This window comes from Spermophilus citellus (genome assembly GCF_964194105.1).
Source record: "Spermophilus citellus genome assembly, chromosome: 17".
Lineage (NCBI taxonomy): Eukaryota > Metazoa > Chordata > Mammalia > Rodentia > Sciuridae > Spermophilus > Spermophilus citellus.
In genome coordinates this window covers 31,077,271-31,105,250 of record NC_138199.1, presented here as the reverse complement: position 1 = coordinate 31,105,250, position 27,980 = coordinate 31,077,271, and the positions used below count along the sequence as shown (strand labels likewise).

Sequence of the window (27,980 nt, the reverse complement as noted above, 5' to 3'; positions counted from 1 at the left end):
GATGGCGGGCCCCTGTACCTGGTCACTCAGTGCGGCAAGCTTGCTCTCTAGCTCCCTCTTCTCCCGCAGCGCCTTCTGCTTGTCTTCATACTCTTCCTCAAGCTGCACTTCCATCTGCTTTAACTGGAGTGCCATGGGGAATGGAGACCAGAGTCAGGCAGTCCCCTTCCCTGATGGGTCTCCCACCGCAAGAAAACAGTAGGGCAGGGCAGAGCATGGGTGACCCCAGAGAGGTCAGAACCCAAACTCCAAATTCCTAGAGTCTCACAGAAGCTTAAGAGGACGGGATGGCAGATCACACAGCTACCTGGGCCATATAGTAAAACTCATTGCAGAGTGAGGACCTGTTGGGCCAGGCTAGCTGGTGATGGACACCCCCAGAGCAGGACAGGTAGGCAGAGTCTGTAGGCTCTAAGGGATACATCCCAGCCCATGCAGGGATTCTGAGAAGAGATTCTAGGTCCAGAATCTCAGTGGAAGATAGGGTGGCTAAGGCAGGGAAACAAAGCCCCTCACTTTAAAGTGGTTACGGAGGAACGGGTATTTATACTGGTAAATAAGGGCCCAGATACCATACCTTCTTCTGACATGACTGCCGGGCCTCCTCGACCTCCTCATCCCGGCTCTCCATCTCCTTGGAATGGGTCTGTCTCACCCGCTCCATCTCCATCTCTAGACGCAGCTTGGCCTGGAGGTGATTGGGAGTTGGGCCTGGGTTTGACCTTAGGAGCAGGGAACATCTCTGCCACCGGTTCCCTTTGCTTGCTCACACTTTTGCTCCAGTGGCAGCAGGATTCTCCAGAGAAGCTGGATTCCCTGACTAGATGTCTGGCACAGGCCCAGGGAGAGACTGCTGGGGGTGGGGACAATCCTGCAGCTTTTCTACTTGGTCTGCAGGCTCTAGCTCCCTGAATGGACCTGGCAGCTCAGTGGCAGGCTGGGTGAGCTCATGGCCTGCTGGCTGCAGTGCCTCCTGAGCCCCTCACTACTAGAGCTCAATCAAGATTTGTTTTTGTGGAAAGCTTAATTGTCTTCACACTGTGGCTGGCACAGATCCTGTGCTCACTCAACATTTTGTAAGTGAATAAGTGAAGAGGTGAATGAATAAATGAATGTGGATCTTGCACTCCTTTGGCCCATACCCTGGGTTAGTGGTGGGATGACAGTGGTTCCTGCCATGCCTCCTCCCTCCCTTGGCCAAGCCTCAAGCACCTGCTCCAGCATCTGGATGGTCCCCGCCTGCTCATCTAGCTCCTCTTCCTGATCCTTGACTTTGGCCTCCAGGTCCCGGAGCTGCTTCTTGACCTTGGCCAGAGAGGCCTCGTCCTTAGACTCTTGGGAAGAAATGTCTTGGAGCTCAGCCTCCAATGAGACGACCTTCTGTGTGAATCCCGCAATGTCCATGTCTTTTTCCTGGAGCAAAAGAGAAGATGAGGCTGGTGCAGGGCAGGTCCCAGCCTCTTAGGGGGATGGGACGTGGAAGGTGGCACCACATACCTCCAGTTGCTGCTTCAGGCTAAAAGCTTCAGCAAGAAGCATGTCCTTCTCTCGCTGCAGCTTCTCCCGCTGCAGCTTCTCCCGCTGGGCCTCCTCATGCGCTTGTGAGAGCTCACTGTCAAACCTGTGAGGGAGCAACGTGACCTCCTCAGGTACAGGTGGAGTTGGGGTTCCACACACAGAGACTGCTGGGAAGTGGTACCCCGGATTCGGATGAGGCATAAGCAGGGTTGGGGGGCATATAGCCCTAACTTTGGGACAACAGTGAGGTGGGAGTGATATTCAGAGGTAATAGGTCAAGCTACTGAAGCCCTGCTGAGTAGCCATGCCTTGGTCTGGGGCATTTCATTAAAGAGGCCCTTTCTGTGGGGTCTGCTCCTGGGAAAAAGGCAGACAGACTCTCTTCTTTGGAGTTAAGTCTCTACCTTTGCCATTTCAAAAGATCAAAGAATGTGGAGCCAGGGTGAGGGCAGAGTGGGCATGGGAATGGGTAGGAATGGACGTCCTGCCTCATCCTGCTTACATCTCACAATTCAACTCAGCCTCTGTGCACTTGGCTGCTGGCTCCTGACCCTGACACTGGGCATCTGCCTTTGGCCAGGGCCACTTGCCCCAGCAGTACCTAGGTCACCACCAGGACACTCCACACTGGGTTGGAGGCCAGCATTCCTGCCAGGCCCAGCTGGCAACATGCTTCCACAGGCACACAGTCGGGGGGCCTCCTTCTCCACTCCTCACTTCTCAGCCTTCCATTTCCCGCCCAGTGACTCTAAATAAGGAGCAAATTGCTGAAATCCCTCTTAACACCTTCTCTGAATAGCTAATCAGGTTCCTGTGGAAATTGAACACCTCCCCCCAATAAAAAAAGAAAAGAAAACTCCGGGCAGCTGAAACCTAATAAGTTGCCCAGCAGGGAGTGTGGTGACATGGTAACTAGGCCAAGCTGGCACTGTCATTAGGGTGCTCAGGAGGGGGGTCCAGCAAGGGTGCCAGTCTTTGGATAAAAGGGCAGAGTAGGGGTAAAGATAAGAATGGGGGACATGGATCATGTGCTGGGAGGGACAGAAAATCTTCCTACTTCCCCTCACTCTCCTCAAAGTGACAGCCAGTAGGGAAGGCAGCAGGGAGTCAGGGAGGCTCAGGGTGACCCTGGTAGTTGGGAGCTGGGAGGGCTCCACACTGCCCCCTCACTCCCGGGACAGGGGGTGTGTCTGCCCTTCACAAAGGCAACTGATGCCTCTGCCAGAAGCCCTTCAGCAGAGGGGAAATGGGCACTGTTCCCGCTCCCTAGGGCACCCTGCTGTTCCCAGGGTGTGTGGGCTCCTCGGTGCTGCTAATAAAGGCGTCCCATTCCCATCCCCAGCCAGGGAAATTAATTTAGATTGGATTTTCTCCTGTGAAGGCTGCCCCCCTCCCTTGTGTCATTACCATAATGAGATGGAAGTGGCACGGTAGTTTAACGACATTCGTCAGGAGAGTGTGTTTGTGTAGCTGAGGCAAGTGAGAGCAACGCAGACAGAGCCGGGTAGGGGCAAGGGGCAGGGACAGGGATGAGGTGGTTCTGCATGGAGCCTGGCTAATGCCAGTCCTCACTAGGCATGGGACAAGGTGACAGGAGCACACCGGGAGGAGCATATCTGAGCAGAGGCCTACGCAGGCCTTCAGTGTGGGGATCTGATCCAAGATATCACTGGAGGCAGGAGTGAGTCCCCATTCACATGCCAGGACCAATGACCAGGCAGGCAAGGTTCCTGGTCAAATTCAGGTCCTTTCCTCCCTGAGAGGATGGGGGAACCCTATCTGTAGTCACTCTAGAAGGCTCTCTGAGCCCAGGGCAGGGGGCCACCCACCTCCTCTGCTTCTTCTCCAGCTCATGGTTGCGGACTTGCTGGCCCTCCAGGTGCAGCTTGGTGTCCTGCAGCTCAGCTGTTAGTCGCTGGCACTTCTTCTTAAGTTGCTGCAGAGCCCGCTGGCTTTCATCACTGTCTGCCTGCAGGTCCCCAAGCTAGAGGCCGAGATGAGGTACAAGGTCAGCAGCCATTGAAAGACCCATAAGTACTGGTGGAGAGAGGTGAGGGAGATAGGTGGAAAAGAGGAAGATCCCAGGATGAGGGATGAGGTGCGGGAAACTAAGATGCCCCAACAGTAGCTTGCTCTTGGTTGTCCCTGCAGGACAGGCCAACATGCTGACCCTATTCCTCCTGAGGCCTGCCTGCCTCGAGCCACTCACTGGGCTGACACGTGGAGCTGAGGCCCCAGCCCTCTCAAGCACAGACTCCTGCTCCCTGGCCAGCCTCACCCGCCTCTCCAGCTGCCTCTTGCTCTGCTGCTCCACCTCCAGTTTGTCTTCTAACTCCTGCTGGAGCCGCTTCTTGGTGAAGTCCACTTCCCGCACGGCTCGCTCGTACTTTAGCCGCCACTCGCCCCCTGTGGGGTGGGGGACAGACAAGGGAGGGCAGAAGTGCTAAGAATCCCCAAGAAGGGGCAGAGGGGAAGGAGGGGCAGGAAGGAGCCATGGGCACTAAAAGGGAGAAGACTAGAGGAGGGTGCTGTGGTGACATGCGCTGTCCCCTTCCTAAGGACTGCCAGGATGATGGCCCTCAGACACTGCCATTATCATGGTTGTTAATCCCTGTACTTATCAGCACCTCTATTTTCTCATCTCTTATTTCAGTCCTATAATAGCCCTCTGAGGGGAGACAGGCCTGGACAAGGAGCACAACTGCCCAGGGGTGGGTATCTGGGTGGGTATCTCTCAGACCACTGCTCAGCTCCTCTGTGTCAGACGCACCTGCATCATCATCATCCACTTCCCCGTTGATCTCAGCTGCCCGGATGAGCCGGGCCTCCATCACCTCCATCTCCATCACTTCCATTTGCTTCTTCAGTGCATCATACTGGGTCTGCAGGAGAGGGGATTATGAGGTGTACATCCTGACCCTCCCCTAGACCCACTCACACCCTGACCCCCAACAGACCACACGCTTACCCAGGGCAGACGGGGATCTGAGCCAGTGGAGAAGATGCCAACTGGCCTTGAGGGAGCAGACTGTTGCAGTCACTAGCCTTTAGGGCTCACCCTGGCCCTGCCCTTACCTGCAGCTCCTTCATTTCCTTCTCGGCTCGGAGCCTCTCCGCTGTCTCTGCGTCCAGCAGCTGGGAGGCGGACTCTCCCGTGTTACGTTCATCTGTCAGCTCCGATGTCAGCTCTGAGATCTGGAGTTTGGGGGAGGGGGGTCACTACCCAGGTGAAAAACCTGCCTCACTCAGCCAGAACTGCAGGGGAACTTCTGAAGACCGGGGCGCCCTAGATGGTGGGCCGTTTCTCTGGTGCCAGCAGTCACTCACCCGGGTCTCCAGCCGGTCACTGTTGAGCCGCAGCTCGTTTCGCTCCTTTTCCACCTTCTCAAGCTTGCTCCGCAGCTGTTGGATCTCCTCCTAGGGTGAAGCAAGGAGGACAAAGTGGGGCACTCTGAGGGGCTGGGGCCCTGGGTCTATATACCTGTGTCAAATAAAGCTGATGAAGCTCAGGCCTGACTAGGACATGGGGAAGGCATGTTCCCAAAGGAAGAGCTGTGGCTCCTGTCCCTAGACCCTTCTCTATAATCTGAGGATGCCAAGATTCCATCCCAAAAGGCTACCCAGTGGGGGCTGGGGTTGTGGCTCAGCAGTAGAGTGCTTGCCTAGCACACGCGGGGCCCTGGGTTCGATCCTCAGCACCACATATAAAGCAATAAAATAAAGGTATTGTGTCCAACTAAAAAATAAATATTAAAAAAAATGGCTCCCCAGGGGCCCTAGCACAATCCCAGAGGGAACCTGCTTGATGGGCATAGTTTAAGAACACTGGACACCAGCTCACGGGACATAGAAACATCTTGGAGCCCAAGACAAACCCTTTCACAAGTGGGTTCTTTGCAGTGACCCAGCCGTGCCCAGGTGGTTGCTTACGTCTTTGTTGCGAATCTGCTCCTCTGACAGCTGTACTTCGATGAGGGGTCGAACAGTGGTAAAGAGCTTCCACCAGGGCCAGTCCTTCACCCCTTTGTTCTTCTTGATGTTCTTTTGCACACAGCGAATGGCCAGGTCCTGGATCTGCAGTTGAGGTGGGGATGGCTCTCAGTCCCCTGGCCAAGCCTGGTCAGGGAATTTACCTACCACCAACACAGCCCCTGGGCCTGCTCCTCTGGCCCCCTGACCCAGAGTCAGACCTTATCCATCCCCACCTTGCCCCCTCCATCTCTCAGAGAGTGGGCAGCCTGGGAGCACCATACTGGGCACTAACCACTCCACTGTCATTAGGAATAATTTCATCTGCTTTATTTGCTGCCTGATTATTTCTAGCACCCTGGCCTAGCTGTGCTATAAAACCTAATCTTGCTGAAACACAAGAGGCGGCAGTGCTGGCTGTTTTATGGACTTGCTAATAAGAAAAGGAGTCGCTGACACAGCTCCTTAATCTTCATGGAGCAGCCTGTGATCCAGAGCCCACCTTTGCCTGGGCCCTACTTCCCACCCCCCCTCTACTGAGCCCTCCAACCAGGATGCATGGTCCTGCTGCTGGGCATACCAGTGTGCTCCCCACCCTGGCCCAGGGCATGGTGCCCTTGGGAGAGGGGGTCATGTTGAGCTTGAGACCCATGGGAGATCCCTCGTAGCCATGGTGCCTCTTCCTCAGATGAAAACCCATAAGCCCAAGATTTCCTGTCCTACATGTTTCCTGCATTCCCACCTCCCCCAGAACTCAGCTGTGCCCATGTAGGGTGGGGTATCCACAGAGAAGCACCTTTCTCTTCTTGAAGTGCTGGCGGGCGAGGTAGCCCCTGCAGGCTGCCTGGAACAGGGTTAGGTGTCTACTGGTTTGCTCATCCCGCTGCTCCTCCAGTCGCGCCAACGTACCTGCCCGGAAGAACACCTGTGGGGGGAAAAGCAGCCAGGTAAACACCTGAGACTGGTCAGGACAGCCCAGGGAAGGAAAGGGAGGCAAGGTGAGGAGCTGGAGGGATAAGTAGCTGGCACAGGGAGCCAGCAGGTCAGGAAGTGTGGCCCCTGGTTTGGGAAGAGCCTGAAAATCCACTTTATCCAAGAGAGGAGGGGAGGAGCAAGAAGGAGCAGGAAGCAGCACGGGGAGGGTGAGTGGGGAAGGGCCAGGCTGGGATGGGGAGGATTTGAACCCGGAGGAGGAGCCAGGTAGGAAATCAAAGACAGATGAAAGGCAGGGAAGCCAAAGGGAAGACACCTGGGGCAAGGAGGGAAATGAAGCCATCACGGGTCAGACAGGGAGGAGACACCTTTCAGCCACATCGGTGGCTGTCAATGCCCCCTATGCCAGACCTTACTATTGATCTTAACCACTGGCTCCAGGTGCCTGGGACCAGATGAAGAGGATGGTGAAGTGTGGGTGTGGGATGGTCCAGGAAGCAGCGTATGAGGAAGAAGGGGGATGGGGCGGTGGGAAGCTCCTGTCCTTCTCGCCCTGCTGCTCAGTTTCATTCCAGAGGTGTCCTCTCCTGTACCAAGGCTCCACCCCCCCACACACCCAGGTTTCATCTTCTCATGAAGAAGCCAGTGAGGTGGGCGGGAGTTGGCTCTGTCAAGGGACTCGTCATACAGGTTTGGGGGCTGGAGGACAGAGAGTAAGGAACCGGCTGGACGCCCCCACACCCAGCCTTTCTGCTCACTCCTTGCTGCTCTGAGCTGGGGCTAGGTAAAATTTCCCTACAAAGAGAAATGGGGAGGGGGATTGGTCAGGTGAAGAGAGACTCTGGTGCCCTTGAGAGGGCAAAGAGAAACACCTGGTATGTGTGGACCTACACCTGGCTCAGAACACGGAAGACTCCCTTTTGTAAGGGCAGAGAAGATAGGAATTCCACAGGAAACCCAAGTTATGAAAATGTACTCGGAACCACAGGGATGAATCCCAAGACCCTCTTTGGGAAAGAAATGGAAAGAGGGCCTAAACTTTCTGCTGAGGAAGCTTTGCCTCTGGCAGCTCCACAGAAGCCTCATCCCAGAGCCTGGTCTTGGAAAAAGCCAGCTCAGGCCTTTGTGACACTTCCCCAAATCTCACAAGGGAGGGCTAAGTGAAGTCTCCTATGGGTATCGAGCTCAACATGATCCTAAATTTCCCATAATGTGTGAGCCTGAAATTCCAGTGAGAGGGTGCGGAGGGAATATCCAGTTCCCCCCGGAGGTGGGCAAACATGTTTGGTTAGCACACACAGCCATCTCTATGCCAGGGCAAGAGGGAGATGCCAGCACAGGGGACAGAGAATGACCCAGAAACATAATGAGCAGAGAAAGAATGGTCCTGAGCTAGAGCAGTGAGCTTCAAATCTCTTTTGGACATTCCTGGGGCTGAGAGTCCCTCTGAGTATTAGGTGAAAGCTCACGGCAATTCACATAAATCTTACAATGTCAGGAGGCTTTCAGGCTCCCCAAGTCCTTGCCTGAAACCTTAGGACCCTCTGGGCTCATGTGAAGACCCCTCGTCTGAAGACTGATGACCACACAGGGAGTTGTCCCCTATCAGTTGATACAACCCACATCCTATAAGACTGGAGCCTTCTCACCCAACCAGATGTGAGCAAACACTCAACCTTGCCCCCAAGCTGTGTCCCCAAGACTGGGCCCTGGGGCTCCCCTGCCTTAGCTGGGCTTTAGGGAGGACTCAGAATGGAAGGTCTGAGACACCAACCAGAAGAGGATCAGTCTGTACAGGCCCACTCCCGCCTGGGATATGCCTAGGAACCTGGAAACCTGTTTGGAGGGGTACCACCTATCCCAGTGTCACCCAGCAGCTGTCCAGCTGGCTGCAGTGGCAGTAGACTGTGGACAAGTCCGAGTGAGAGCTTACCTCTGAGACACCAAGCAGCCTAGGGCATGTCCTCAACTGCAGGCAGCCCCAGAGAGGAAGCCCAGCTGAAAGTTCCTGGGCCTAAGAAAAGCCTGGGAAGGGGGGGGGGGATGACCAGAGAGAAGGAGGTGACAGAACAGAGACCAAAACCAGAAACGACAGCAAAAGAGGGTGGGACCACCAACAGACACGGGACAAAGAGAGAAACAAGAACAAACAGGATCAGAAAGTAAGAAACAGAGAGCATCAAGGATTGCTGAGGCCCAAAGGAAGACAGAAAGCCAAAGATGGAAGACAGGAAGCCACAAAGACACAAGGATGGAGGGGAAAGGGATTCCCAGTGAGGAAGGGTAGGAAAACCAAGACCCTGACTCAAAATGCAGAAAGGACGGACCGAGAACAGAGGGGACAAATAACACACAGTACCTCCTTCCACCTTCCACTCCCCAAGAGGCACTGGGGCCCAGAGTTCCTTCCCTCTATGCTGACAGAAGGATGGGTCCGGAACTGGCTCCCCACTACCCTCCCTTCCACCTCAACCCTCAGAGCACATACACCAATGCTGCCTGTCCAAGTGTCTCTGTCTGGGGAGAGGGGCGTGCAGGGCTCTCTGCCTGTGGAAGGAGCACTCGGCTGACCCTGTGGTGTGGAATGATAGCACACAGCACCCAGGGCTGGGTGTGCCTGCCTTTTATCATCACATTCCATTCAGATGAGGAATCTGGCCTGTGGGCAGGTGGTAGCAGCACTGCTTCTCCATGTCCTGCTTGCTCTTCTCAACCCTGGCACCCCTAGAAGACTCTCTAATGGAGGCTCTGCCCTCTGGGGCACTCTCCCTACAGCCTTCCAGTCTCTCCTGGCTCAGTTCCTCTGAGTCCAGTCCTTCTGTCCCTCCACTCCCCACACAGGACTCAGGCCACCTTCCAACCCACTCCCTCCTGACACCAGAGCGAGCCAGTTGTCCAGAGGGCAGAAAGTCAAGGTTGCTGCCCCTAGAATACCTCACCCCTGGCTCCTGGCCCTGAAGTGGGCACCCTGCAAGAAGCAGCAGCCTCTGAGTCTCTGTGTAGTTTGTGAGGCAGGACTCAGAAGGGTGCCGGGAAGATTTCTGAAGCCTGACTGAGGAGGAGGGAGAACAGGAGGAGAGGAGCAGCCACCTGACAAAGGCCATCAAGGAGGGAGGACCTGACTACCTTCCTGTAGAGCAACTCACCCGGCTCAGGCCCATGCAGCAGCTACTCTTCTCCAGGTCCAAGGACTCCAGCAGCTCCTCCACCGCCTGAGAAGAGAGGCCTGGGTCAGGAGGCCAGTCGGTGCCTCCCCAGCTCCAGATTCAGTCCTCCCTTTCCTCCTCCCGGCAGTCCATTATTTATTCCTACAAGCCCTTCTGGTGGGCTTCTGCAGTGTCGGATACTGAGTTTGACCCTGGGGATGCAGAGGTGACTACAAGAGGAACAAATTGTCTTTCTGGGGAGTGAGACCAGGGAAATATAGAGAGAAGGAAGCATCGAAGTCCTGAAAAGCACCATGGAAGAGGCATTGTTTGGGCTGAGAATTTAGATACATGTAGAATTAGCTAGAGAAAAGAGGGGAGGGGGCAATTTAGGTAGTGCTACTAGCAGGAGCAAAGGCCTGGAGCAAAGGTGGCAGAATGCTCTGGGGAAGCTCCACACACCTCACAACACCTGGAGTGAAGGGGTGACCAAAGTGTGTAATCCATGGGAAAGGAGGCTAGAGTTTGCCTCAAAGGCAAGAGAGGAGGGAAATGCAGGAGATGCTAAGGAGAGGGAGCTCCCTAACATAAGAAGACAGGGGAGGAAGGCACAGAAGGAGGAGGAATCTAGGGCTACCACTGGGGTTTCTGACTTATGTAATGAAACAGATAATGGGGTCACTCCCAAGGCAGGGAACACAGGGAAGAAGTGGGTTTGGGAGGAGAGAGAATGTTTGGTTTGAACATGCTGGGTTTGAGGTGTAAGAGGAACACAGGTAGAGAGGTTCAAAAGGCGGCTATGAATGGCTTGTCTGGAGCTCAGGAGAGAAGCCTGGGCTGAGGTATCGATCTGCGAGTCATCAATATATATGCGGTAATTGAAGTGATGGGTGTGAATGAGGCTGTCCAAGAAGAGAGAGTAGAATTGAAAACAGATACCGCCAAGAAGAGAGTATTGGAGAGAGAGAGACCTCACTGAGGGGGTGGGTAGAAGTGGAGCAGCTCCGTGGGGATGAGAACAGAGATGGGGAAACTAGGAGTGGCCACAAAGAAGCAAGCAGAGATGGTTTCAAAAAGAAGAGAGCCATTAGCAAAGTCACTTGTTGCCAAGAATTCAAGTGACTGAAGGATTGACTCTGGCAACATGGAGGGAATGAGAAGATGAGAAAATCAGTCCCAGGGTACCAAGGAGTGGAGACCAGGCAGCTGTGGTAAAGAAATGGATGGTGGCTGGAATGAGGGCTCAGGAAAGGAGTTTATTGTTGTTGTTTTTATTTTTCTGGTACTGGGGATTGAACTCAGGGGTACTTAACCATTGAACCACATCCCCAGCCCTTTTTGTTTTATTTTTTTAAATTTTGAGACAGGGTCTCACTAAGTTGTTTAGGACCTTGCTAAGTTGGTAAGGCTGGCTTCGAACTTGTGATCCTCCTGCCTGAGCGAGCCCCATCTCTGGGATTACAGACATGCGCTTACACTCCTGGCAGAAGAAAGTATTGGTGGTACAGGACAAGGGAGAGACAGAATGTAGGCCAGCCTGAGAGGCTTGATAGAGATTCCTTTCAGAGAACAAGTCTACAGAATGTTTCTTCATAGGGCGAGAAGAACTGAGAGAGACTGAAGCATGAGAGGAGTTAACATTGATGGAATGGTCCCTGGGGGAGAGAGATGGATTCCAAAGCACAGAGGAAGGAACTACAAAAGAGAAGGGGTACTCTCCCACCAACACAGGAAGGGTGGGTGGGGGGAAGGAGGCAGAAGAGAAGTTTGAAGATGATAGGAGGAGAAGCTTGATTCTATTGGAGTTTGAAAGCAAGATTATAGGAGGGTTAGGGAGGGAATTTTGAGGAGAAAGATGAAGAATAGAATAGCAAGCAGGTAGGGATTTTGGGGTTAGGGCCAGATAAAGATGGGACAGATGGAAGACTTGCTGGGCCACCCTGAAGGCCCACCTAAGGCTGAAGACCATCAATTTGTAGGAATTCAAGTCTACATGGTTGTGTCATTTTCTCCCACAACCTTTGGGAGTTTAAAATGAAGAGTGTAGCTGCACAAAGGCTGGCCTTTGGGGGTGGGGGTTTGGCAGAGCAGGTACCATGGAAGGCTCAGGAGAGCTGGGGATGATAAAGGCTGAGTGACTGGCAAGTTGGACCATGGCTTCAAGGCTGAAAGGGAAAGGAAGAAAAATCAGAAAAGAATTGAGAGAATAGAGAGAATAGAGTGGGGTCCAGAAATTAGAGGTCTTGATGGCATCAAAGAGCAGTTGTCCTAAGAGGAAGAGAAGAATGAGAACCACAGGTAGGAGGTTATATTCAGAGAAGGCCATGCTAGAGTTTAAGATTTTGGAAGTGGAGCATTTCCAGGGATGGCAAGGTGCAGGGTGTAGCTATGAGTAGGAGACTGGAATGGGGGTCAAGGGCTGAGGGGGAAATGAAGGGAAGAGAGGGGGATGGGCATAGGAAAGACAATAGAATGAATCAAACATAACTTCCCTACGTTCATATATGAATACACGGCCAGTGAAACTCCACATCATGTACAACCACAAGATGGGATCCTAATTAGAATAACTTATACTCCATGTATGTACAATATGTCAAAATGCACTTTACTGTTATGTATATCTAAAAAGAGCAAATGAAAAAAATTTTTTAAAGGGACAATGAGAAGAGGGTATGAGATAGGTCACACCAAGGTCTCTTAGGACACTGGCAGGCCTAAGAATGGAGCAAAGGTTTTTGAGGGCTCTATGATTATGGGTCTGTGACTCAGAGGTCAAGGGGAGGGGGCACTTGGGGAACATCTGGGCATCACTGCGGGGCATCCTTCCCATTCTGCAGGGAAGCCTCCTAAGGTTGAGTGCCCTCAGAATAGTGCTGGGTGATTGAGGCCAATACAGAGGGAAGGAGGGTTCCTCTGCTCAAGAAGCCCTCTGGCTGCCTGAGGAGCTGCCCCTGGGGGTCAAGGTGACAGCCTTGAATGACAGAGACACCCCCTTCTGTAGTTATGAATTTATCAATCTAGGTTGGCAAGAGGCCCAGCAGCCTCACACTAACCCAAGCACCAAGGAGGTCTTGCCATATCAACCTTGCTCTTAGGAAGAGCTGGCCCCAGTCTCAGACAGCTTCTTGATGCAGGGACCAGATCCATGAACGACAAAGCCGAGGGACCTACGTGTTATCATTAGGGCACCCAAAGCACCTAATCAGCCAACTGGGAGACCCTGGCCCTACTCACTCTTGGATAATTGCCTAGCTCAGCAGAGAGCACACACCCCCAGCTTCAGCCTCCAGGGAGGGTAACTCCTCTCCAGTTACTACAGACATGCCCCACACTGCCTTCTCCACTACACAGTGTCCCTGTCTTAACCCTTGCTGACCAAAACCAGGAGCCTGAGCAAAGGCAGACCCACTGTCTCCAGAGGAGGAAGGGCAGATGGGTCTGGGAAGGGCAGCTGTTTAGAGGGATCTGAGCGAGTGAGAGGGGTCTGCAGGTGGTCTGGGAACCTAGGCCTACCCTCTTCTCATCCACCACAATGTAGTTACGCCCGTGTTTCTTTGTCAGGTGTGGGGCCAGGACATCAAAGCGACGGCGGAACTCAGAAAACACCATGTGGTCAGGATAACCTGGAGAGAGAGAGAGAGAGAGAGAGAGAACATGGCCCACAGTAAGGTCTTGAACAACTTTCCTGCTCCCAGCATGGCCCAACAGTCACTGGTGCCAGGTGGGGAGTCACCTAAAGGGGGAGAAACTGCAGGGGTGGGGAACCTGCAGCTGAGGCAGGCCCAGAAAGGACAGCTGAAGGAGGGGAGGCCCAGAGGACCATCAGGGTTGCTCCACACCAGGACAGAAAGATTAAAAAAGGGTTAAAGTAAGGGGGATCAGGTGACACTAACCACCTGGAAGGACGGGTGAGGGGACCTGGGTAACTTCTAGGATGCTTTGCAGCCCTTCAAGTGTAAAACTCCATGATGATGCAGAGACCAACGCCTTGAAGACTCACTCAGTAAGAAAAACAACAGGACACCAGATTGTAACTGACCCAAGGGCTTGGAATCCTGGCCCTGCCTCTTACCAAAATGTGACCTTGGGCCAATCATTCCACCTCTCTGAGTCTTACTTTCTTTACCTTTAAATGGGGCCCTAGCACTTACACTGCACGGTAGTCATGGAGACTAAAATGAGAAAATATGTAGAAAGCACAGCTTGATGGGATGCTGAGTAAAATATTCCTTTCCTTTCCTTTGTTCTGCTGAAGTAGGATGTCAAACAGGGCTCTGCTCCCTGTCCCCACCCTGACCTTGAGCCCTAGGCCAGGTGGCCAAAAACACTAGTAGATATTCTTTCCCTAAAGAATGTCTGGGCTTAGGGCTGGGGACAGCTCAAGCAGTAGCGCGTTCGCCTGGCATATGCATGTGGCCCAGGTTCGATCCTCAGCACCACATACAAAGATGTTGTGTCCACCGAAAACTAAAAAATAATTATTAAAAATTCTCTCTCTCAAAAAAAAAAAAAAAAAAAGAAGGTCTGGGCTTAGAGTCAAGGGAAGGGTGAGAGGCTTCTAGCTTAAAGCAAGGTCAGAACAGGGGCCAGCAGGAATGACCCCCTGTCACCGGTCTCTCCAGAGCCCATAGTAGAGGATCAGGAGAGCTACTCCTACGGAATCATAGTATTTCAAACCAGAAAAGGATCCTAGACCAAATTCACCTTATCTTTCAGGCAAGGAAACTGGCCTGAAAGATGGAGCAATAGCTTGCCCAAGGTCATGGAGGCTCTAGCTGAAGCTGAGCTGGACTTCACACCTGGGTTCCTGTCGGCCAGCTGGGGCTTGCTGCACCAGGCGGGCCAGCTAGCTCTGGGAAACCCTCCAACTGGGAGATGAGGCTGATGCATGTGCCTGATAATTGAAACAGGAGGCGGGGGCCGCTGAGAGGCCAAGACAAAGTGAGCTATTGATTGTATCTGAATTGCAATTAAATTGATGGGCCGGGATAGCAGGTCTGGACGCTTGGCATCTTAATTAATCATCAGTGCTATCGATGGTGGCTGGGGGCCGGGGAATGGGGAATGGGGGGGGGGGCTTGCCGCTGCTGGCCTCATCGATCTGCTTGTTTGAGTAAAGCACATTGATTTTGGTTCAGAGCGGTAACAATCTGGTTTTGAAATAATAAACACCAACTCCATATCAAGACGTGGGGACAGATCAATGATTTATTTAGAGCAGGGCAGGGAGCCGGTTTCTTTGCTTTGGCTGCTAAGGAAAAGTGATGGTGCCCATAGGGATATCTCAAGGGGACCTGGCTGTGGGTGGACAAGATCCTGTCTGCTCTTCTAGCTAGGGAAAAAGCAGAAAGCTGGCTACTCCTAACTTCTTGAGCAAACAAAACCCTACTTGAGAGGCCTGACTGTGGAGTCAGCCTGCTTGGATGCAATCTGGTTCAGCCATCCATGAGCTGTGTGACCTCGGGCAAGCTACTTGGCTTCTCTAAGCTGCAGTTTCATTTGGAGATGATGATAGTTCCTACCTCAAGAGGTTGTTGTGAATTAAAGTGTGGAAGAGTTGTGAATAGAAGCTGGTGTGCTATAAATGCGCTAAGGATGGTATACTACTACTACTGCCCTCCCCTTCTCCCTTCTCTTGCTGGGTCCATAAAAAGGGTATGCCTGACATTTCTTGGGAATTTTAAGTACTTCAGAGAGATTTAGCACCTGGCGTCTCCCTGGACAGATGGCTTTGAAAGGGCACTGGGTCTACTGCTATAGGGAGAGCTGACTCTTCCACACTAGGGACTAGTCAAAGGAGGGAGATGTGGGAAAAAACAATGGAACATGGGGGGCAGGGAAAAAAGAGGATTAATGAATACTTAAATCTGGAAGGGAGAGGAGGAAGAGAGGAGTCACAGGTGGAAAGAAATAGAGAAAGGAACACTTTTGGGCTGAGAGAGGTGAGAACAGAGACTCAAGAAGAAGGCACAAGGGTAGAAAGGAGCGCAAGAAAGGAGACCTTGAGCCATTTTGAGAGGGAGGGGAGCAGCTCCTGGGTCCCATCTGGAAGGCAGGGCAGGATACAGCAATCTCCAGGAAAGGGAGCCCAGGATGGAACGAGAAGATGCCTTACCTTGGCGGTACATGCGCATGGCATCAAGCAGTCGGGAGCCCCGAAGCTGGGCACGGAGTAGAGGCACATCAAGCTGCAGGAGCCCAGCTTCACAGGGGTCTCCTGGAGGCAGGTCCAGCTCGCTGCTGCTGCTGACGCGGCGGGAGGAGGCGGATCGGGGTTCCCCAGCCCAACCCTCGGCTACAGGCAGGAAGCAGTGAACAAAATGCATCTTGGATCTCTTGATGGTGTCAATGAGGGCATCCTGCCAAAATGGAAGGAACCACCTTCAGTGGGCTCTGATGGCCCATGCTCAGGAGAGCAGGGACTGATGCCAGCTCCTGCACTGCTCACAGGATAGCAGGTGTCCCACTACCAGCTGGGACATGCCAAGCCTGGACAACTCTGTCCTCCCCAGGTCTGGCTGACCACTCAGAGGCAGCAGGGCTGAAAGGTAAACCCCACCAGCAGTGATTAGGTAAGGTGGGATGCTGGGTGGGCACCTGACGGCCTGGGTGTGTCCAGAGTGCCCAAGCCTACCTGCCAGTGGTAAGGAAGGGACCCAGGGTCTGGCTGAATACTCACCACCTGCAGCTTAATCTGGATGCACAGCGACTTCTTCTTGACAGCTGCCATGCCTGTTGTAAAGGTCTTCCGCATGCTGGTGGCCCGGCGCAGCGCAAGCTGTGAGCCACCCTCCAGGCCGGCGATGGAGCCCGAGAGCACCGTGGCGCTGCCTGCCCGGCCCAGAAACAGGTTGCTGATGATCTTTCTGCCAGAGGCAGGAGGGTAAGGGAGAAAAAGGAGTCACATTCATGGGGTAGCAGTGGCCATTCCTCCTGCCAGGATACCAAACTACCCCCAGACAGCTATGGCCAGGGGCCTGAGTTATTTGGACTGGAGTCACATGTCCTACACCCTACAGAGAAACAAGAGAGATATATTCAAACACCAAGAAGGGAAAATCTGAGGTGGGCAGAAGTCAAGGAACGGGCAAGGATGGGGCAGAGGGAGTGATACACTCTTCTCCCAGCCAGGGAGGACTGGGCAGTGGGTTTCCAGCTCAGCAGGAGAGGTCAGAGTTTGACATCTGCTAGCACACTGTATAATTCACTTATTACATTTCCTGTTCATTATCTCTCTCCCCCACTACTAGAATGCAAACTCCACAAGGGCAAGGATTTATATAGTCTTCACTGCTTTCTGCCAAGTACCTTGAAGTCCCTGTCACAGAGAAGATGTCCCATATGAATGGATGACACGGGTTGTACAACTGAGTGGTTTCTAAGGCTCCTTCTGCCTTGTCTGAAGAATGTGAGGGTGTTATTCAAATTGAAAACTATGGGTATTTCCAACCATGTCTGCCTCCTGCCTCTATTCCGGAAGGCCATGCCCATGCTCTCAAGGCCAACTGGTCTTGGTTGTTGCCTCTCAGGAACTGAAGACTATCTACCTTGCTGGTGAGAGGCCTCTGGGACACCTCCATGGGAAGGGGGCCCAGAAATAGTTGTGGGGACAGAACATGGATAGACAGAATAGTGTCCTTACTTCTGGGAGTCCTGTAGGAGCCGGGGGGCATTCTGGGTGGCTGGGTTCTGCTTGGTGTAGCTCAGCCAGCCAGTCACGTTGTACTCTACCCAGTTGGTGCCATGGCTGTGACCCAGGAGAAAATGATGTGGTTTGCTGCTGCGCAGAAGGGGACTTTGGCCTAAGAGTGAGCAAAAGCAAGGTTCATATTGTCAGGGGACAGGCATACAGCCCAGGGACTTGGTGAGCTACCCCAGGGTGTACCATCTGGACCCACATAGGTAGGTCTTCTAGAGAGGAAGCAGAGGAGCTATCCTCTAGGAATGCCACCTACCTTTTTTATCACCTTCCTGGGGGCCATAATAGGAGAAAAGGCGCTCCAGGAGTGTATCCTCAGTGGCCCCTGGCACCAGCGCCTCCTCTTCCAGCAGCCATAGTAGGCCCCTTGCCTCATCTGTGCGGGCCAGCGAACGGACCTGTGGAGAAGGGAAGAAATTCTAGCTTGCCACATGGAGCTGTGGGAGAGGAGCCAAAGTCTTGGCCCCAAGCACACACCAGAAACAACTGCACACAGCCCGCCCGCACAATGTAGCTCTGGCCACTCAATGCTGACACCTTGTGGAGGAGGCCAGTAATGAGAGGAAAGAAGGGCCAGGAGAGAGAGAGAGAGAGAGAGAGAGATGATTCCTGGTCCAAAGGCCCCAAAGACTTATTACTTGAGCTCCTACGCAGAGGCTCCCTTCCATTCTCCTCCTGTCCGAGGGTACAGGGGCTTTGTGAGGCCCATGTTGCCCTCACTCCCTGGCACATTAAGTGGGATAAAGTCAGTAAGCTTCTGACAGTGCATGACCCAAAGGAAACTCTCCATAAATGACAACTGTGGGGTTAACACTGGTGCCTAAAAGGAGAAAATTGCTGCAGTATCCCCGCAGGGTATAAACTGAAGGGCCAAAAGTGTGTGACAGGTGACTTCGTGGATGTGGTAGCCAAAACAAGTGGAGACTGGAACAAGCTAGAAAGAAAGTGTCCTCATTTAACAACTGCCACTCAGCTGCTGTCCTAGAGTAGCACTAACCTAGTGTTAATAAATCATCTGGTTTTCAAGAGAAGGTAAAAATACTGCATTCTGATTTCTAATACCCCCTGAAGATCATGCAAACTAGGCCTATAGCTACATATGGCCTGAAGGTGCCTTTTCTATGGAATTCCCCTGCCTTCCTTAGAAAGAACTGAATCAGACCCACACCACATTCTCGCCTGGCCTTTAGGGACTGAGGACAAGAAAAATGGGGAAAGTGATATTTTCCCTCTCTTCGACCCCAGGTACCCACATGTCCTCACTGCAGCTTGCCTAAGGGAGTCAGTATGATAACCAGAAGGAAGCATAATGTAGCCAAGGACTTGTGGGTGACAACAGGACTCCAGTAGCTAGAGGTGAATGGCAGGAAGAAGCAATGAAGCCATCGGATAGTGAGTGGCACTGTGGGCCCCTTCCCTTCCCTAGGCCCATCAGATAGGGACACCAAGGAAGGGAAAGATTGGCCTATACACATCTGACTCCTTGCTGTTCATGAGTCACATGTACAAATACTTCTTGTGTTCAGGGAATGGCAAAGGCTCTCTCAGAAGGCCACATGGGAACACAGGTGTCAGAAAAAGGAAATCCACTTCCCTGGGGAGATACAGCACTTGAGCACTTTAAGCACTTGTCCCTGAGGGAGATTCATTGTCCCCAAGTCTCACCCCCTTTGCTAGCCCAGCAGGGCCTTACGGGAAGGGGAGAGCAGAGCAGGAATCAAAGCAGAAGAGGGAGTTCAGCAGCCTAGCAAAAATGTCATTCTCCAATAAAGCACCTTATGCACTTCCCCTAATTGAAGGCAATCACCAAATGCCAAGTGCTCATCAGGCCAGCCAGTGCCCCAGGCACCTAAGGTACCAGAGATGCTAGTGCAAAGGGTGACAGAGCCTGCCTCTGAGGTTGAGGAGCAAGGGCTCACTTAAGGAGTGAGGGCTCACATCCATGGCAGCCCCCCAGAGGGCATTTATAGCTTGGTGTTTCCCTGACTGAGCAGGCACCATCTCCTTGCTCCAGTCTGCTAGGCAGCATCAGTCCTCTTCTTGAGGACAATGGAAAGCAATGACTACATCCTCTGGGTTTCGGTCCTCACTCCCAAGCAGGCCAGAGCCTCAGCTGGTAAGAGAGGAGCTACATCTTCCTGCCTGGCTGGCACTCCAGCTCCCATTGCACCAGGCAGAAGAAAGTGCCATCTTCCAGGCCAGGCTGTGAGTGCTGAGGAGCAGAGCCCTATAATTGTACAGTGCTTGGTGTCTGGGCCTGACTGGGTCCTCCCTTGGCCCACAATGGCAGCCTCAGTGGCAGCGCAGCCAGAAAGGGCTCTACTCCAGGCAGAGGAGTGGGAGATGAGAGGTGAGGCTACTGAGGTCTCACCAGCATTCTTACCAGAGACTGGTGGGAGGCCTGGTCCACTGCAGCCACCGAGTCATCTGCGGCTGGCTCTATATCATCAAACGCCAGCTCAATGTTCTCCTAAGAAAAGAAGGCAGAGCACAGTCATGGGGATCCCGTGTCAGGGCACAACATATGAGTAGGTTGGGTGGGGCCTCTGGGAACAGCAAGTCCAACCTCCCATTTCTTGCAGGGGCTCCCTCCAGCATCCCAAATGACAAACTGCTCACTACCTCCCAAGGTAACATGCTATTTCTGGATAGCTAAAATTCTTATAACCTCTTTTTATACTAGGCCAAAGTTACATTCTCCTGTTATTTGAATCAGTTGATTAGACAATGCAGTATATGCCTACTCTCCATTTCATAATCACCCTTGACATATGAATATAACTGTCTGTTGTGATTTTCATAAGTCTTCTCTCATCCAAGATAAATATCCTCCTCAGCTTGTTCAATTCACCTGCACATGAGGAAGGATTTCCAGATCCCATCTAGGACACCCTTTTAGGGAGAGACCCTAAGTCATCAACCACCATCCTATCAGATTAGGGGAAAGCCGGGGTGGGGGTGGTGACTGGGCCAGACACATCTGGAGGCAGGTACTGCCCTGTAGCAGTTCACAGGGCCCAGGAGGGTGCCTTAAAGAAGGACATGGAGTGGCTCTCAGGGACCCAGAGTGTGCCTTCAGCTTTGTGGAAAGCACACTTTCCATGAAGTAAGGCTTCAGCCAAGGTCAAGGGCTGGGGCCACTGGGCAGGAATAGATTCCCACTCCATAGCACAGAAGGAGGCAGAAATAAAGAGGGAGTAGAGAGCTGGGAAGAAGCAGGCAGCAGGGAAGGTGGTGACTTCCTGTATTCACAGAGGACCTCTCTGGGGGTGTCCTGGGGAGAAGGTGAGGCTGAGGTGGGGCCAGCCAGGGTGGGGTAGAGAACTACCTCCTTGTATCTTTCCAACTCCTGAACAAAGGTGCGCTCATGGAAGAGCCTCTGTAGCCGGTCCTGGGCATAGTTGTGGCACAGCTCCTCAAATGAGGCTCCACGGGCCGAGCCACCCTGCTCAGGGTTCTGGAAGCCTGGAGTATCCACAATCATCATGGAGCAGAGCGAGTGCTGGCTGGACTTGAGAGCCCTTCACCGGGAAAGCCTGAATCAGAGCTAGCCAATGCCACGCCACAGAGCAGATCCCAGTGATCTGCCCCTGGCATGCAGCAAATCCCCATCCCTGCCCAGATACCCTGGGCCCTAGCAGAGAGGACTTGCCTCACCTCAGGGCCCAGAGGGACAGTGAGCCCTCTGCTGGTGGATGATGGCCCTACCTCAGCCAATACAGGCACAAAGCCATCAAACCACCTTGGCCAGAGCAGGAAGCGGGGGAACCCCATGGGGTCTGCCTGGTACTCACCTGTTTACTAGGGAGATGAGAAGGGTAAAGAGCTCGCTGTAGAGGCCAGATGCCATGCCCTCTAAACACTCCAATGCACTCATTTTGGGACCTATGAGGCAATAGGATCGGTTCTATCTCTTGTCTCCTGGGCTACTCCATCTGCCCAGCACGAGGTCCTGGGGCTGGGCCTCTCCCCGTGATGGGAACATCTATTCATTCCAGCAGTCCCTCCCACCTCCAGAATGGCAACAAGCCCCAGGTAAGGCTTCCCAATCACATCTACCAGGCAAGGGGCTAGGGTACCTGTGCCATCCCCCAGGCTGCTCTCTTCAGGGCCCTGACGAAAGGAAGTGGAGCGCTGCAGGGTGCCACCCTTGTGCTGGTGCTTGAAGATGGCCGAGGACAGCTCCTCCAGGCTGCAGCCCAGCAGGTATGCAGCCTTCTGGGCCCATTCATGGCGGGCAAATTGCTTGCGCCCAGCTGTGGGGTAGAAATAAGGATCTGGCATCTTGGGTCTTTCTCCTTAGGCTGACTGATGACCACTGTGCGTTTTGACTCCCTTGCTCCCATAGGACTGGGGAGCAGGCATCTTCTGGAGGCAAAAGCTAGCCCTAATGACACCCAATGGGCTTCATGGGAATATGGAGTGCCAGCCACTGCCAGTACTTCATGTGTCCCTTGGGGGTGGAAATAATAGGAAGGCCCTAAAAAAGGAGGCAACTCCACAGGCTGCCACCAGAGGGTACCCAGTCGGCTGCAAAAATCCCTTTATTTCCAAGGATGCCCAACTTGGGTTGGAGAAGGACAAAGTCAGAAGAACACTTGTGCCTGTGGTAAATATAGCATGAGAGAGTACTAGCTCCTGCACCTTCCTGGATGCATTAGCATCCCCCCCTCTTCCTTATCTTGCCCCAGGGGAGACCACAGACATCTCAAAGGCTAAACAGTGGGGAGGCAACACAGCCACAGGGGAAAGGGAACAGCCCACACAGATATATGTGCCTCAGCCAACATGTGTCTAATCACAGCAATTAGGGAAAGCTAACAAGAAACAAGGTTTTACCTTCAGCAGCTTCTGTAAGGCAAAGGACCAGCATGCAGCATGCAAAGAAAAACAGTGTGTTAGCAAACAGTCATCAACTGAGCCGCCAGGCCCACAGGAAGGGACTGTGGGGGGTAGGGGTTTATAAGGATGAGCAGGCAAGAAAACACAACCACATCTAGCTTTGGAGACAAACACACACACATTCACAGTCTCAAAGGAGTATGCTTGTGGATGTCTTCACACTGACTCTTTTTGCAGAAAGAGACCTGCAATGATGTTCTGTGTGTGTGTGTGTGTGTGTGTTGCGCGCACGCGCATACACACACACACACACAACTCTGGAAAGTACTGTAAGCTCTGAGTTGATAACAACAGGGCTCAGCACTCAAAGCACTCCACGTACAGTCACCACAGAGGAGGATCAGAGGAAATTAGGCTTGAACCCCTTAACAGTAAAGAACTCTTAAGAACACAGTCATATGCCTGTCCACCCTCCTGCCCATAATGTCTGAAGACAACTTCCTTAACCAAGAGCCTGCTTCCTCTTGGCATGTGTGCCACCTGCTGGGATCATAAGGGGTTGGACACCCATACACCTGTTCCTTCATGCATACACCACCACCACTTTCCCACTCTTGCTGTGCACACTGGGGCCCTCTGTACCCAGAGAAAAGACAAAGCCAAAGCGCAAGGTGCTGTTCAGAGCCAGCATCTCCTTTCCCTAAACAGCAGGAGAAAGCAAGTAAAGAGGCCCTCCGATGCTATCTCCCAGAAAGGCAACAGCTCTCCCAAGCAAGACCCAGCCATAGCCATTCACAAGCTGGCAGAAACCATCGTCACTATGGTGCCTGCTGCCCCCTAGTGGCCTCCACCCTGACATGCAAGACCAAGAGCCAGGGCTACCAAATCCAAAGGGAAGAAGACTGTAGAGAACTGGCCTCAGGAAGCCCCAGGAAGCAAGCCTGTCCTACCCCATCTAAGCCCCATCGGGGGCATTAGCATCCTGAGATATTCTAGGATCCAGATTCAAAACATGTTGGAGAAGCAGCTATTCCAGGGACTCCAAGAAGTCCCATATCCAGCAGGCTCCCCTTCTACCCTCAACCCTGGGGCTTTTCTCAAGACCAGTCCCCTATGCTATGAGAGAATGAGCCCAGCCCCCCAAAAGAGCCCGGGGTAGCACCAAGAATGGGCAAGGCAGCCCTTATGCCCCAAGGCGGGCCAAGTTCAGTTACCCGCTTGCTCCTCGGGAGCCTCTGTTAGGAAGGGAATAAGAAGGAAAGTTATTCCAGGGACTGCTCCAAGAGAGCATCTTCTCTTTTTCTCAGCCCCAGCCCAACCACCCATTCCTCACAGTGTACCCAGCCTGCCACTATGACCACGCCTCAGGCCATTATTGGCAGAAATGCTTCTCTGGTCTTCTGCCATAATTTCAGGGACCAAGAAGGGGCACAAACAACAGAGGGGAGTCCCGTAACACTTGAATCTATGCAGGGCAAGAACAAATTGGGAGTGGCCAGGGCCTCCACAACATCCTCCAGGAAATGAGGCAGGTTGTTGGGACTCCACTGCAGGTTACCTTTGGTGGCTCCTGCAGCCCCCAGGTGGTAGATAGCAGCCAGGATGAGCCAGCAGGCCTTCTGCTCATCGGGGGAAATGCCCAACACCTTCATGGCTGTCTGCAGCTTACTGAATTGCTGAGCTGCCTTCTGCTTCTCCTCAGGCTGCAGGGATAGATGGGCATACTGGTGTCAGACTTCAGAGAGGCTCCCAGCATGTCCCCATGCTGCTGGACCCTCAGGGAGGGCAGACCTTGAGTACAGCCACCCATGGGGTACTATTGAGACTCCTCCTATACCCAAGGTCCAGGGCTGCCATCCAGTCCCTACTGCCCCCTCACCTTGGCCAATGGCATGATCCCAAACACATTATTCTCTGCCAAGTGGTTCAAGTGGAGCTCTGTCCTAGGGGTACAAATGAGGCATCAGCAAGGGGCTTGGTCCCTGGGCCACAACCATCTCCCTCCCAGGATGGAGACAAACAGATTCAGTTTCCAGACTCCAGCTCTACCTTTCCTATTTGGCTTAGATGCCTGGGAAGAGCACCAGCCTCTCTAGGACAGGTAACTCGAGAGACCCTGGAGAGAGGGTCCAGCCAGACCCATGGAAAGGAGCAGGGAACATGCCTGAAGGACAAGTCCCACCAGGACAGACTGTGCCTCAGTTATGAGAAGAGCTAAAGAAGATAATGTCTGGGGCCAACGCTTGGCCCCATCGTTTATCCTTGTCTAGTGAACAGACAGCAAGTTTGAAGGTCTAAAGGGAAATTCATGGCAGGGGCAGCCAGCAGGGCAGAGGGGGCCACCTGGGGGCACTGGAGAAGAGTTAGGCTTTTGGAACCAAGGTGGACTCATATCAGCTTAGCCCTAAACTAGTATGTGACTGAGAGCAAGTCGCCCACCACTTGCATCCTGGTGAGCTTTCCGCTCCAGACCTGTCTTACTGGGTAACAGATTTCAGGAAGGCCCTGGGAACACTGATGGGTCTATTGTAGCCCTCCCATACAGCAAGGACTCAGTACCCAGGCCAGGGAACTCTGATGGGCAGGGCCTGTGTCTCCCTCATCTCATCATCCCCAGGCCCAGCTGAGAGCCTGGCTGGCACTCAGTAGAGAAGGAACATACAGCACTGTGGGTAACCAGTCAGTGAGGTCCAAGAACCCAGTCATGGGCTGAAGTCCCAAGCCCCTCCTGCACCCTCGTCCAACCTCACCTGAGAGTGCCATCTCCACAGGCCAGCAGGTAGTAGAAGACATTGAATGTGGCCTCACTGGCAGGGCGTCGAGCCACACGGAGCTTCTCCAGAAGCATCGTCTGTAGCATAGCACAAGATGAGGAAGGAGGGTGGTGGTGGATCAACCTCCTCCTACCCCAGAGCATAAGGAACCAGGACTCTGATCCTCTGGCCCTAGGAATAAGTAGCTGCAGCTTATTCCCAAGGTGCTCAACCAGCGGCCAGGTCACGCCAGGGTCAAACAGGAGGCAGAAACCAGGGGGAGGTAGAAGAATATGGGCCCAGTTCCTGTAGGTCTGTCACCCTGCCCAGAGCCTAGGGGCCAGCCTTTCTGGAGAAATGGATGTTTGTAGGGAGAAAGTTCAATAAGCATGGGAGGAGGTCAACCTTGGTTGAGCTTTACTTGACTGACAAACTCTTCTGGGCCTGGTGACATCAGCCTGAGAGAAGGCCCTGAGCATGGATCTCACATAGTGGGCACAGCCCCAGGATCAAGAGGGATAAGGAAATTGGGCAGGAGGCCTAGAGGGCAGCAAAGACCAGCCCTTCTTGTGCCAGGTCCATTTAATTGGGACAAAATCCCAGGAAAATGAGGCACTGGATAGAGAATGATTTCTAGGACATGAAACTAGCAGCCCATTTCCCACTACCCTAAGGCCTGGGCAGCACCCCCTCACCTGAATGGAGGCTGAGGCCACCTGGCCAGCTTGGTCAAAGTCCAGGGAGAGGATCTGGGAGAAGCGGGTTGCATTTCCATTCATGATGGTGGGGCTGTTCCCAAAGGCTTCCAGGAGGGTGTACAGAGCCTGCCACTTCTCAACTGCAGAACACAGGCCCAGGGGACATCAGGAAAGCCAGGGCAGCCTTCCCCCAGCTATGGGCTCCAGAGGCATGAAGGCTTGGGGCTAATCAGACCAGAACTGCCCAGGGACAGAAGGGTTTCAAGGGGATAGAGACGCCAGGGAGAAAAAGAGCTGCAACTTAGGAGGATCCTCCCTCCTGACCCCCCTCCTCATCTATTCTGCTTTCCCAGCTGTCCCTGCCTCACCGGAAAACACCTTGTTCCCGCTGGTGCCTGTGATGGTGGCTAGGTACTGCACCAGGTGCTGGCAGCTGGTGGTCTTGCCACTGCCACTGCTGCCCAGGAGGATGATAGACTGGTCCTGACGGCTCATCAGCATTGCCCTGTATGCTGTCTGGGCCACAGCATAGATGTGGGGTGCCATGTCCTCCCGCCGGCACCCCTTGAACATGTGCATCACCTTGATTAGGAGAAATATGGAGGGAAGAGGTAGGCTCTTAGCTGGTTCCACCTGGACACCCCTCACCCCCAGGTCTACATTTTTTTCTGAATTTTCACTCCAGGGGTACCCAGGGACTGTGAGGCCAAGGGTATGCATGGAAATGTAGATACTAGTCAAGTCCTAGACTGCATTAAAGTCTGCAGGAGATCCTTCTGCCCCACCCTTTGAAATAACTCCTCTTCCCAAGGTCAACCATGAGTGGACAGGAGCCCACTGGATACTAAGGGATAGGGCAGAGAGCAAGGGGAAGTGGGGTGGATGATGGGTGAGTAGGTCCACAAGTCAGCACAGTAGCCTAGAAGGAGTGGCACCTTCTCTGAGTATACGGCAGGAGCCCCACGGGGGCTGAGAACCAGCAGGCTGGGGCCAGCATAGGTGTGCAGCAGGCTAGCGCCATAGCGCTGGCGCAGTGTGTGTAGGACGCTAGACTCGTTGAGGTACACCAGCGAGGCCATATCTTCCAGACGGTCACAGGAGGGAGCATTAGCCTGCATGGAACAGGATAGGCAGGTGGGCAATGAAGAAGCAGATCCTGGCTCCACCATAAAGGACAGGCCTGTCCTGTCCTGCCCACTGCCCTCCCTCCCGTTCCCTCCTTCAAACCTTCTCTACGTCATCCTCATCCACATCCAGGATGGCTCCATCATGGTCTAGCTTCACACGCACCTTCCCCTCAGGTAAACTGAGCTCCTCCGACTTGAGCTGACTGGCTGCAGAAAAGGCACAGACAGTTGATCATGGGCCTGGGAAGCTTCTGCTACCCCATTTGGCTTCTTCTAGGTCCTCCTCTCCTCTCCTTGGGTCATTAGCCTCTCCTTGCTCACCCCTGCCCCCCAGTCCTTACCAGACCCAGAGGTACACCCGCTGCCAGCCCTAAGCCCAAAGAGTCCAAGATATGTACCCAACCTCTTGAGACTCACCCAGAGAGAAGCCATCCTTATGGACCAGCCACACCTTCTCTGTCTCATACCAGGCTTCCTCAGCTGCAATCTGCTCTTCTGTTTTGGCCTATCAGAGGGAGGGGAAGAGCAAATAGTCAGATCCTGCTCTGGAAGACAGGCAAGGACAACAGGAGAGGAGAGGCAAGTGAGGGAAAGGGCTTCGAGATGAGCCACTGGGCAAGGAGAAAAGTTAGGTGGCAGATGTAGAATAAAGGGACATCAAAGGTGTCAGAGAAGGAGGATGGGGAAGCCAGTTTGTGGTGGATCTGAGGAACCTTAAGAATAAGGACGTCAAAGCTAGGGACCATACCAGCACTGAGGATGTGGAAGTACAGGGCACAAAGGGAATGCCCAGGAAAGCAGCTGCCCTCTGCCCCTCCTCCCTGCCAAGCCTGTGAAATCAGTATCCTGAGTCCAAGACCTAAACTTTGGGCTACAGCCAAGTCAAGCCAAGTGAGAGGCCTCTTTCACCATGCTAAGAAAGGCCATTTCTCCAGGCCTGAAAAAAAAAAGTGTCCTCCTAGGACTTTATAGTACAGAATGATAGGTGGGTCCTGAGCTCTGGCCTCGGATCTGAGGATACTACTATCTGGGCAAGGGGACAGTGCCCGGGGGTATATGCCAGACTCTCTGTTCCTCCTCCTTGTTATGGTCAGCAAAGTCCCCAGCTTGGAAGGCAGCAGTTGACAGATCTGGTCAACACATTAATGCGCCACAAGGGCATAAGGCAGCTTGACCAGATTTGGGGGTAGGGGGCATGGCACTTATTCATCTAACTCAGGAAGGTACTCCCATGCCACACAGGTGGACACAGGAATGGGTGTGAAGGGGCTGGGTGTCCAAGGTGGCCCAAA

At 53.3% G+C, this 27,980-nt stretch overlaps 1 protein-coding gene across 9 annotated transcripts in view; it reads right to left on the bottom strand.

Annotated features, from left to right (window-relative positions):
- MYO18A (myosin XVIIIA) overlaps positions 1-27,980 on the bottom strand; it is a 98,204-nt gene that overhangs the window by 19,266 nt on the left and 50,958 nt on the right. For 5 of the 9 annotated variants that reach the window (XR_014019253.1, XM_081270399.1, XM_081270395.1 and 2 more), the window contains 29 exons: positions 27,106-27,193; positions 26,789-26,895; positions 26,497-26,673; positions 25,930-26,143; positions 25,559-25,701; positions 24,861-24,961; positions 23,990-24,053; positions 23,669-23,813; positions 21,348-21,524; positions 21,063-21,153; positions 20,597-20,789; positions 19,640-19,738; positions 17,525-17,666; positions 17,212-17,371; positions 16,249-16,435; positions 15,685-15,928; positions 13,083-13,192; positions 9,567-9,632; positions 6,284-6,412; positions 5,449-5,592; positions 4,846-4,935; positions 4,594-4,713; positions 4,289-4,400; positions 3,797-3,924; positions 3,348-3,502; positions 1,498-1,621; positions 1,213-1,413; positions 578-688; positions 19-123 (listed from right to left, as the gene is read on the bottom strand). Coding sequence is in view for 8 of the 9 variants with exons in the window: in XM_081270399.1 (XP_081126525.1) it covers positions 19-123; positions 578-688; positions 1,213-1,413; positions 1,498-1,621; positions 3,348-3,502; positions 3,797-3,924; positions 4,289-4,400; positions 4,594-4,713; positions 4,846-4,935; positions 5,449-5,592; positions 6,284-6,412; positions 9,567-9,632; positions 13,083-13,192; positions 15,685-15,928; positions 16,249-16,435; positions 17,212-17,371; positions 17,525-17,666; positions 19,640-19,738; positions 20,597-20,789; positions 21,063-21,153; positions 21,348-21,524; positions 23,669-23,813; positions 23,990-24,053; positions 24,861-24,961; positions 25,559-25,701; positions 25,930-26,143; positions 26,497-26,673; positions 26,789-26,895; positions 27,106-27,193 (3,927 nt within the window). In the remaining variant the exon portion in view is untranslated. The remainder of the gene's footprint in view (positions 1-18; positions 124-577; positions 689-1,212; positions 1,414-1,497; positions 1,622-3,347; positions 3,503-3,796; positions 3,925-4,288; positions 4,401-4,593; positions 4,714-4,845; positions 4,936-5,448; positions 5,593-6,283; positions 6,413-9,566; positions 9,633-13,082; positions 13,193-15,684; positions 15,929-16,248; positions 16,436-17,211; positions 17,372-17,524; positions 17,667-19,639; positions 19,739-20,596; positions 20,790-21,062; positions 21,154-21,347; positions 21,525-23,668; positions 23,814-23,989; positions 24,054-24,860; positions 24,962-25,558; positions 25,702-25,929; positions 26,144-26,496; positions 26,674-26,788; positions 26,896-27,105; positions 27,194-27,980) is intronic. The other 4 variants (XM_081270400.1, XM_081270402.1, XM_081270396.1 and 1 more) reach the window with 1 other exon arrangement.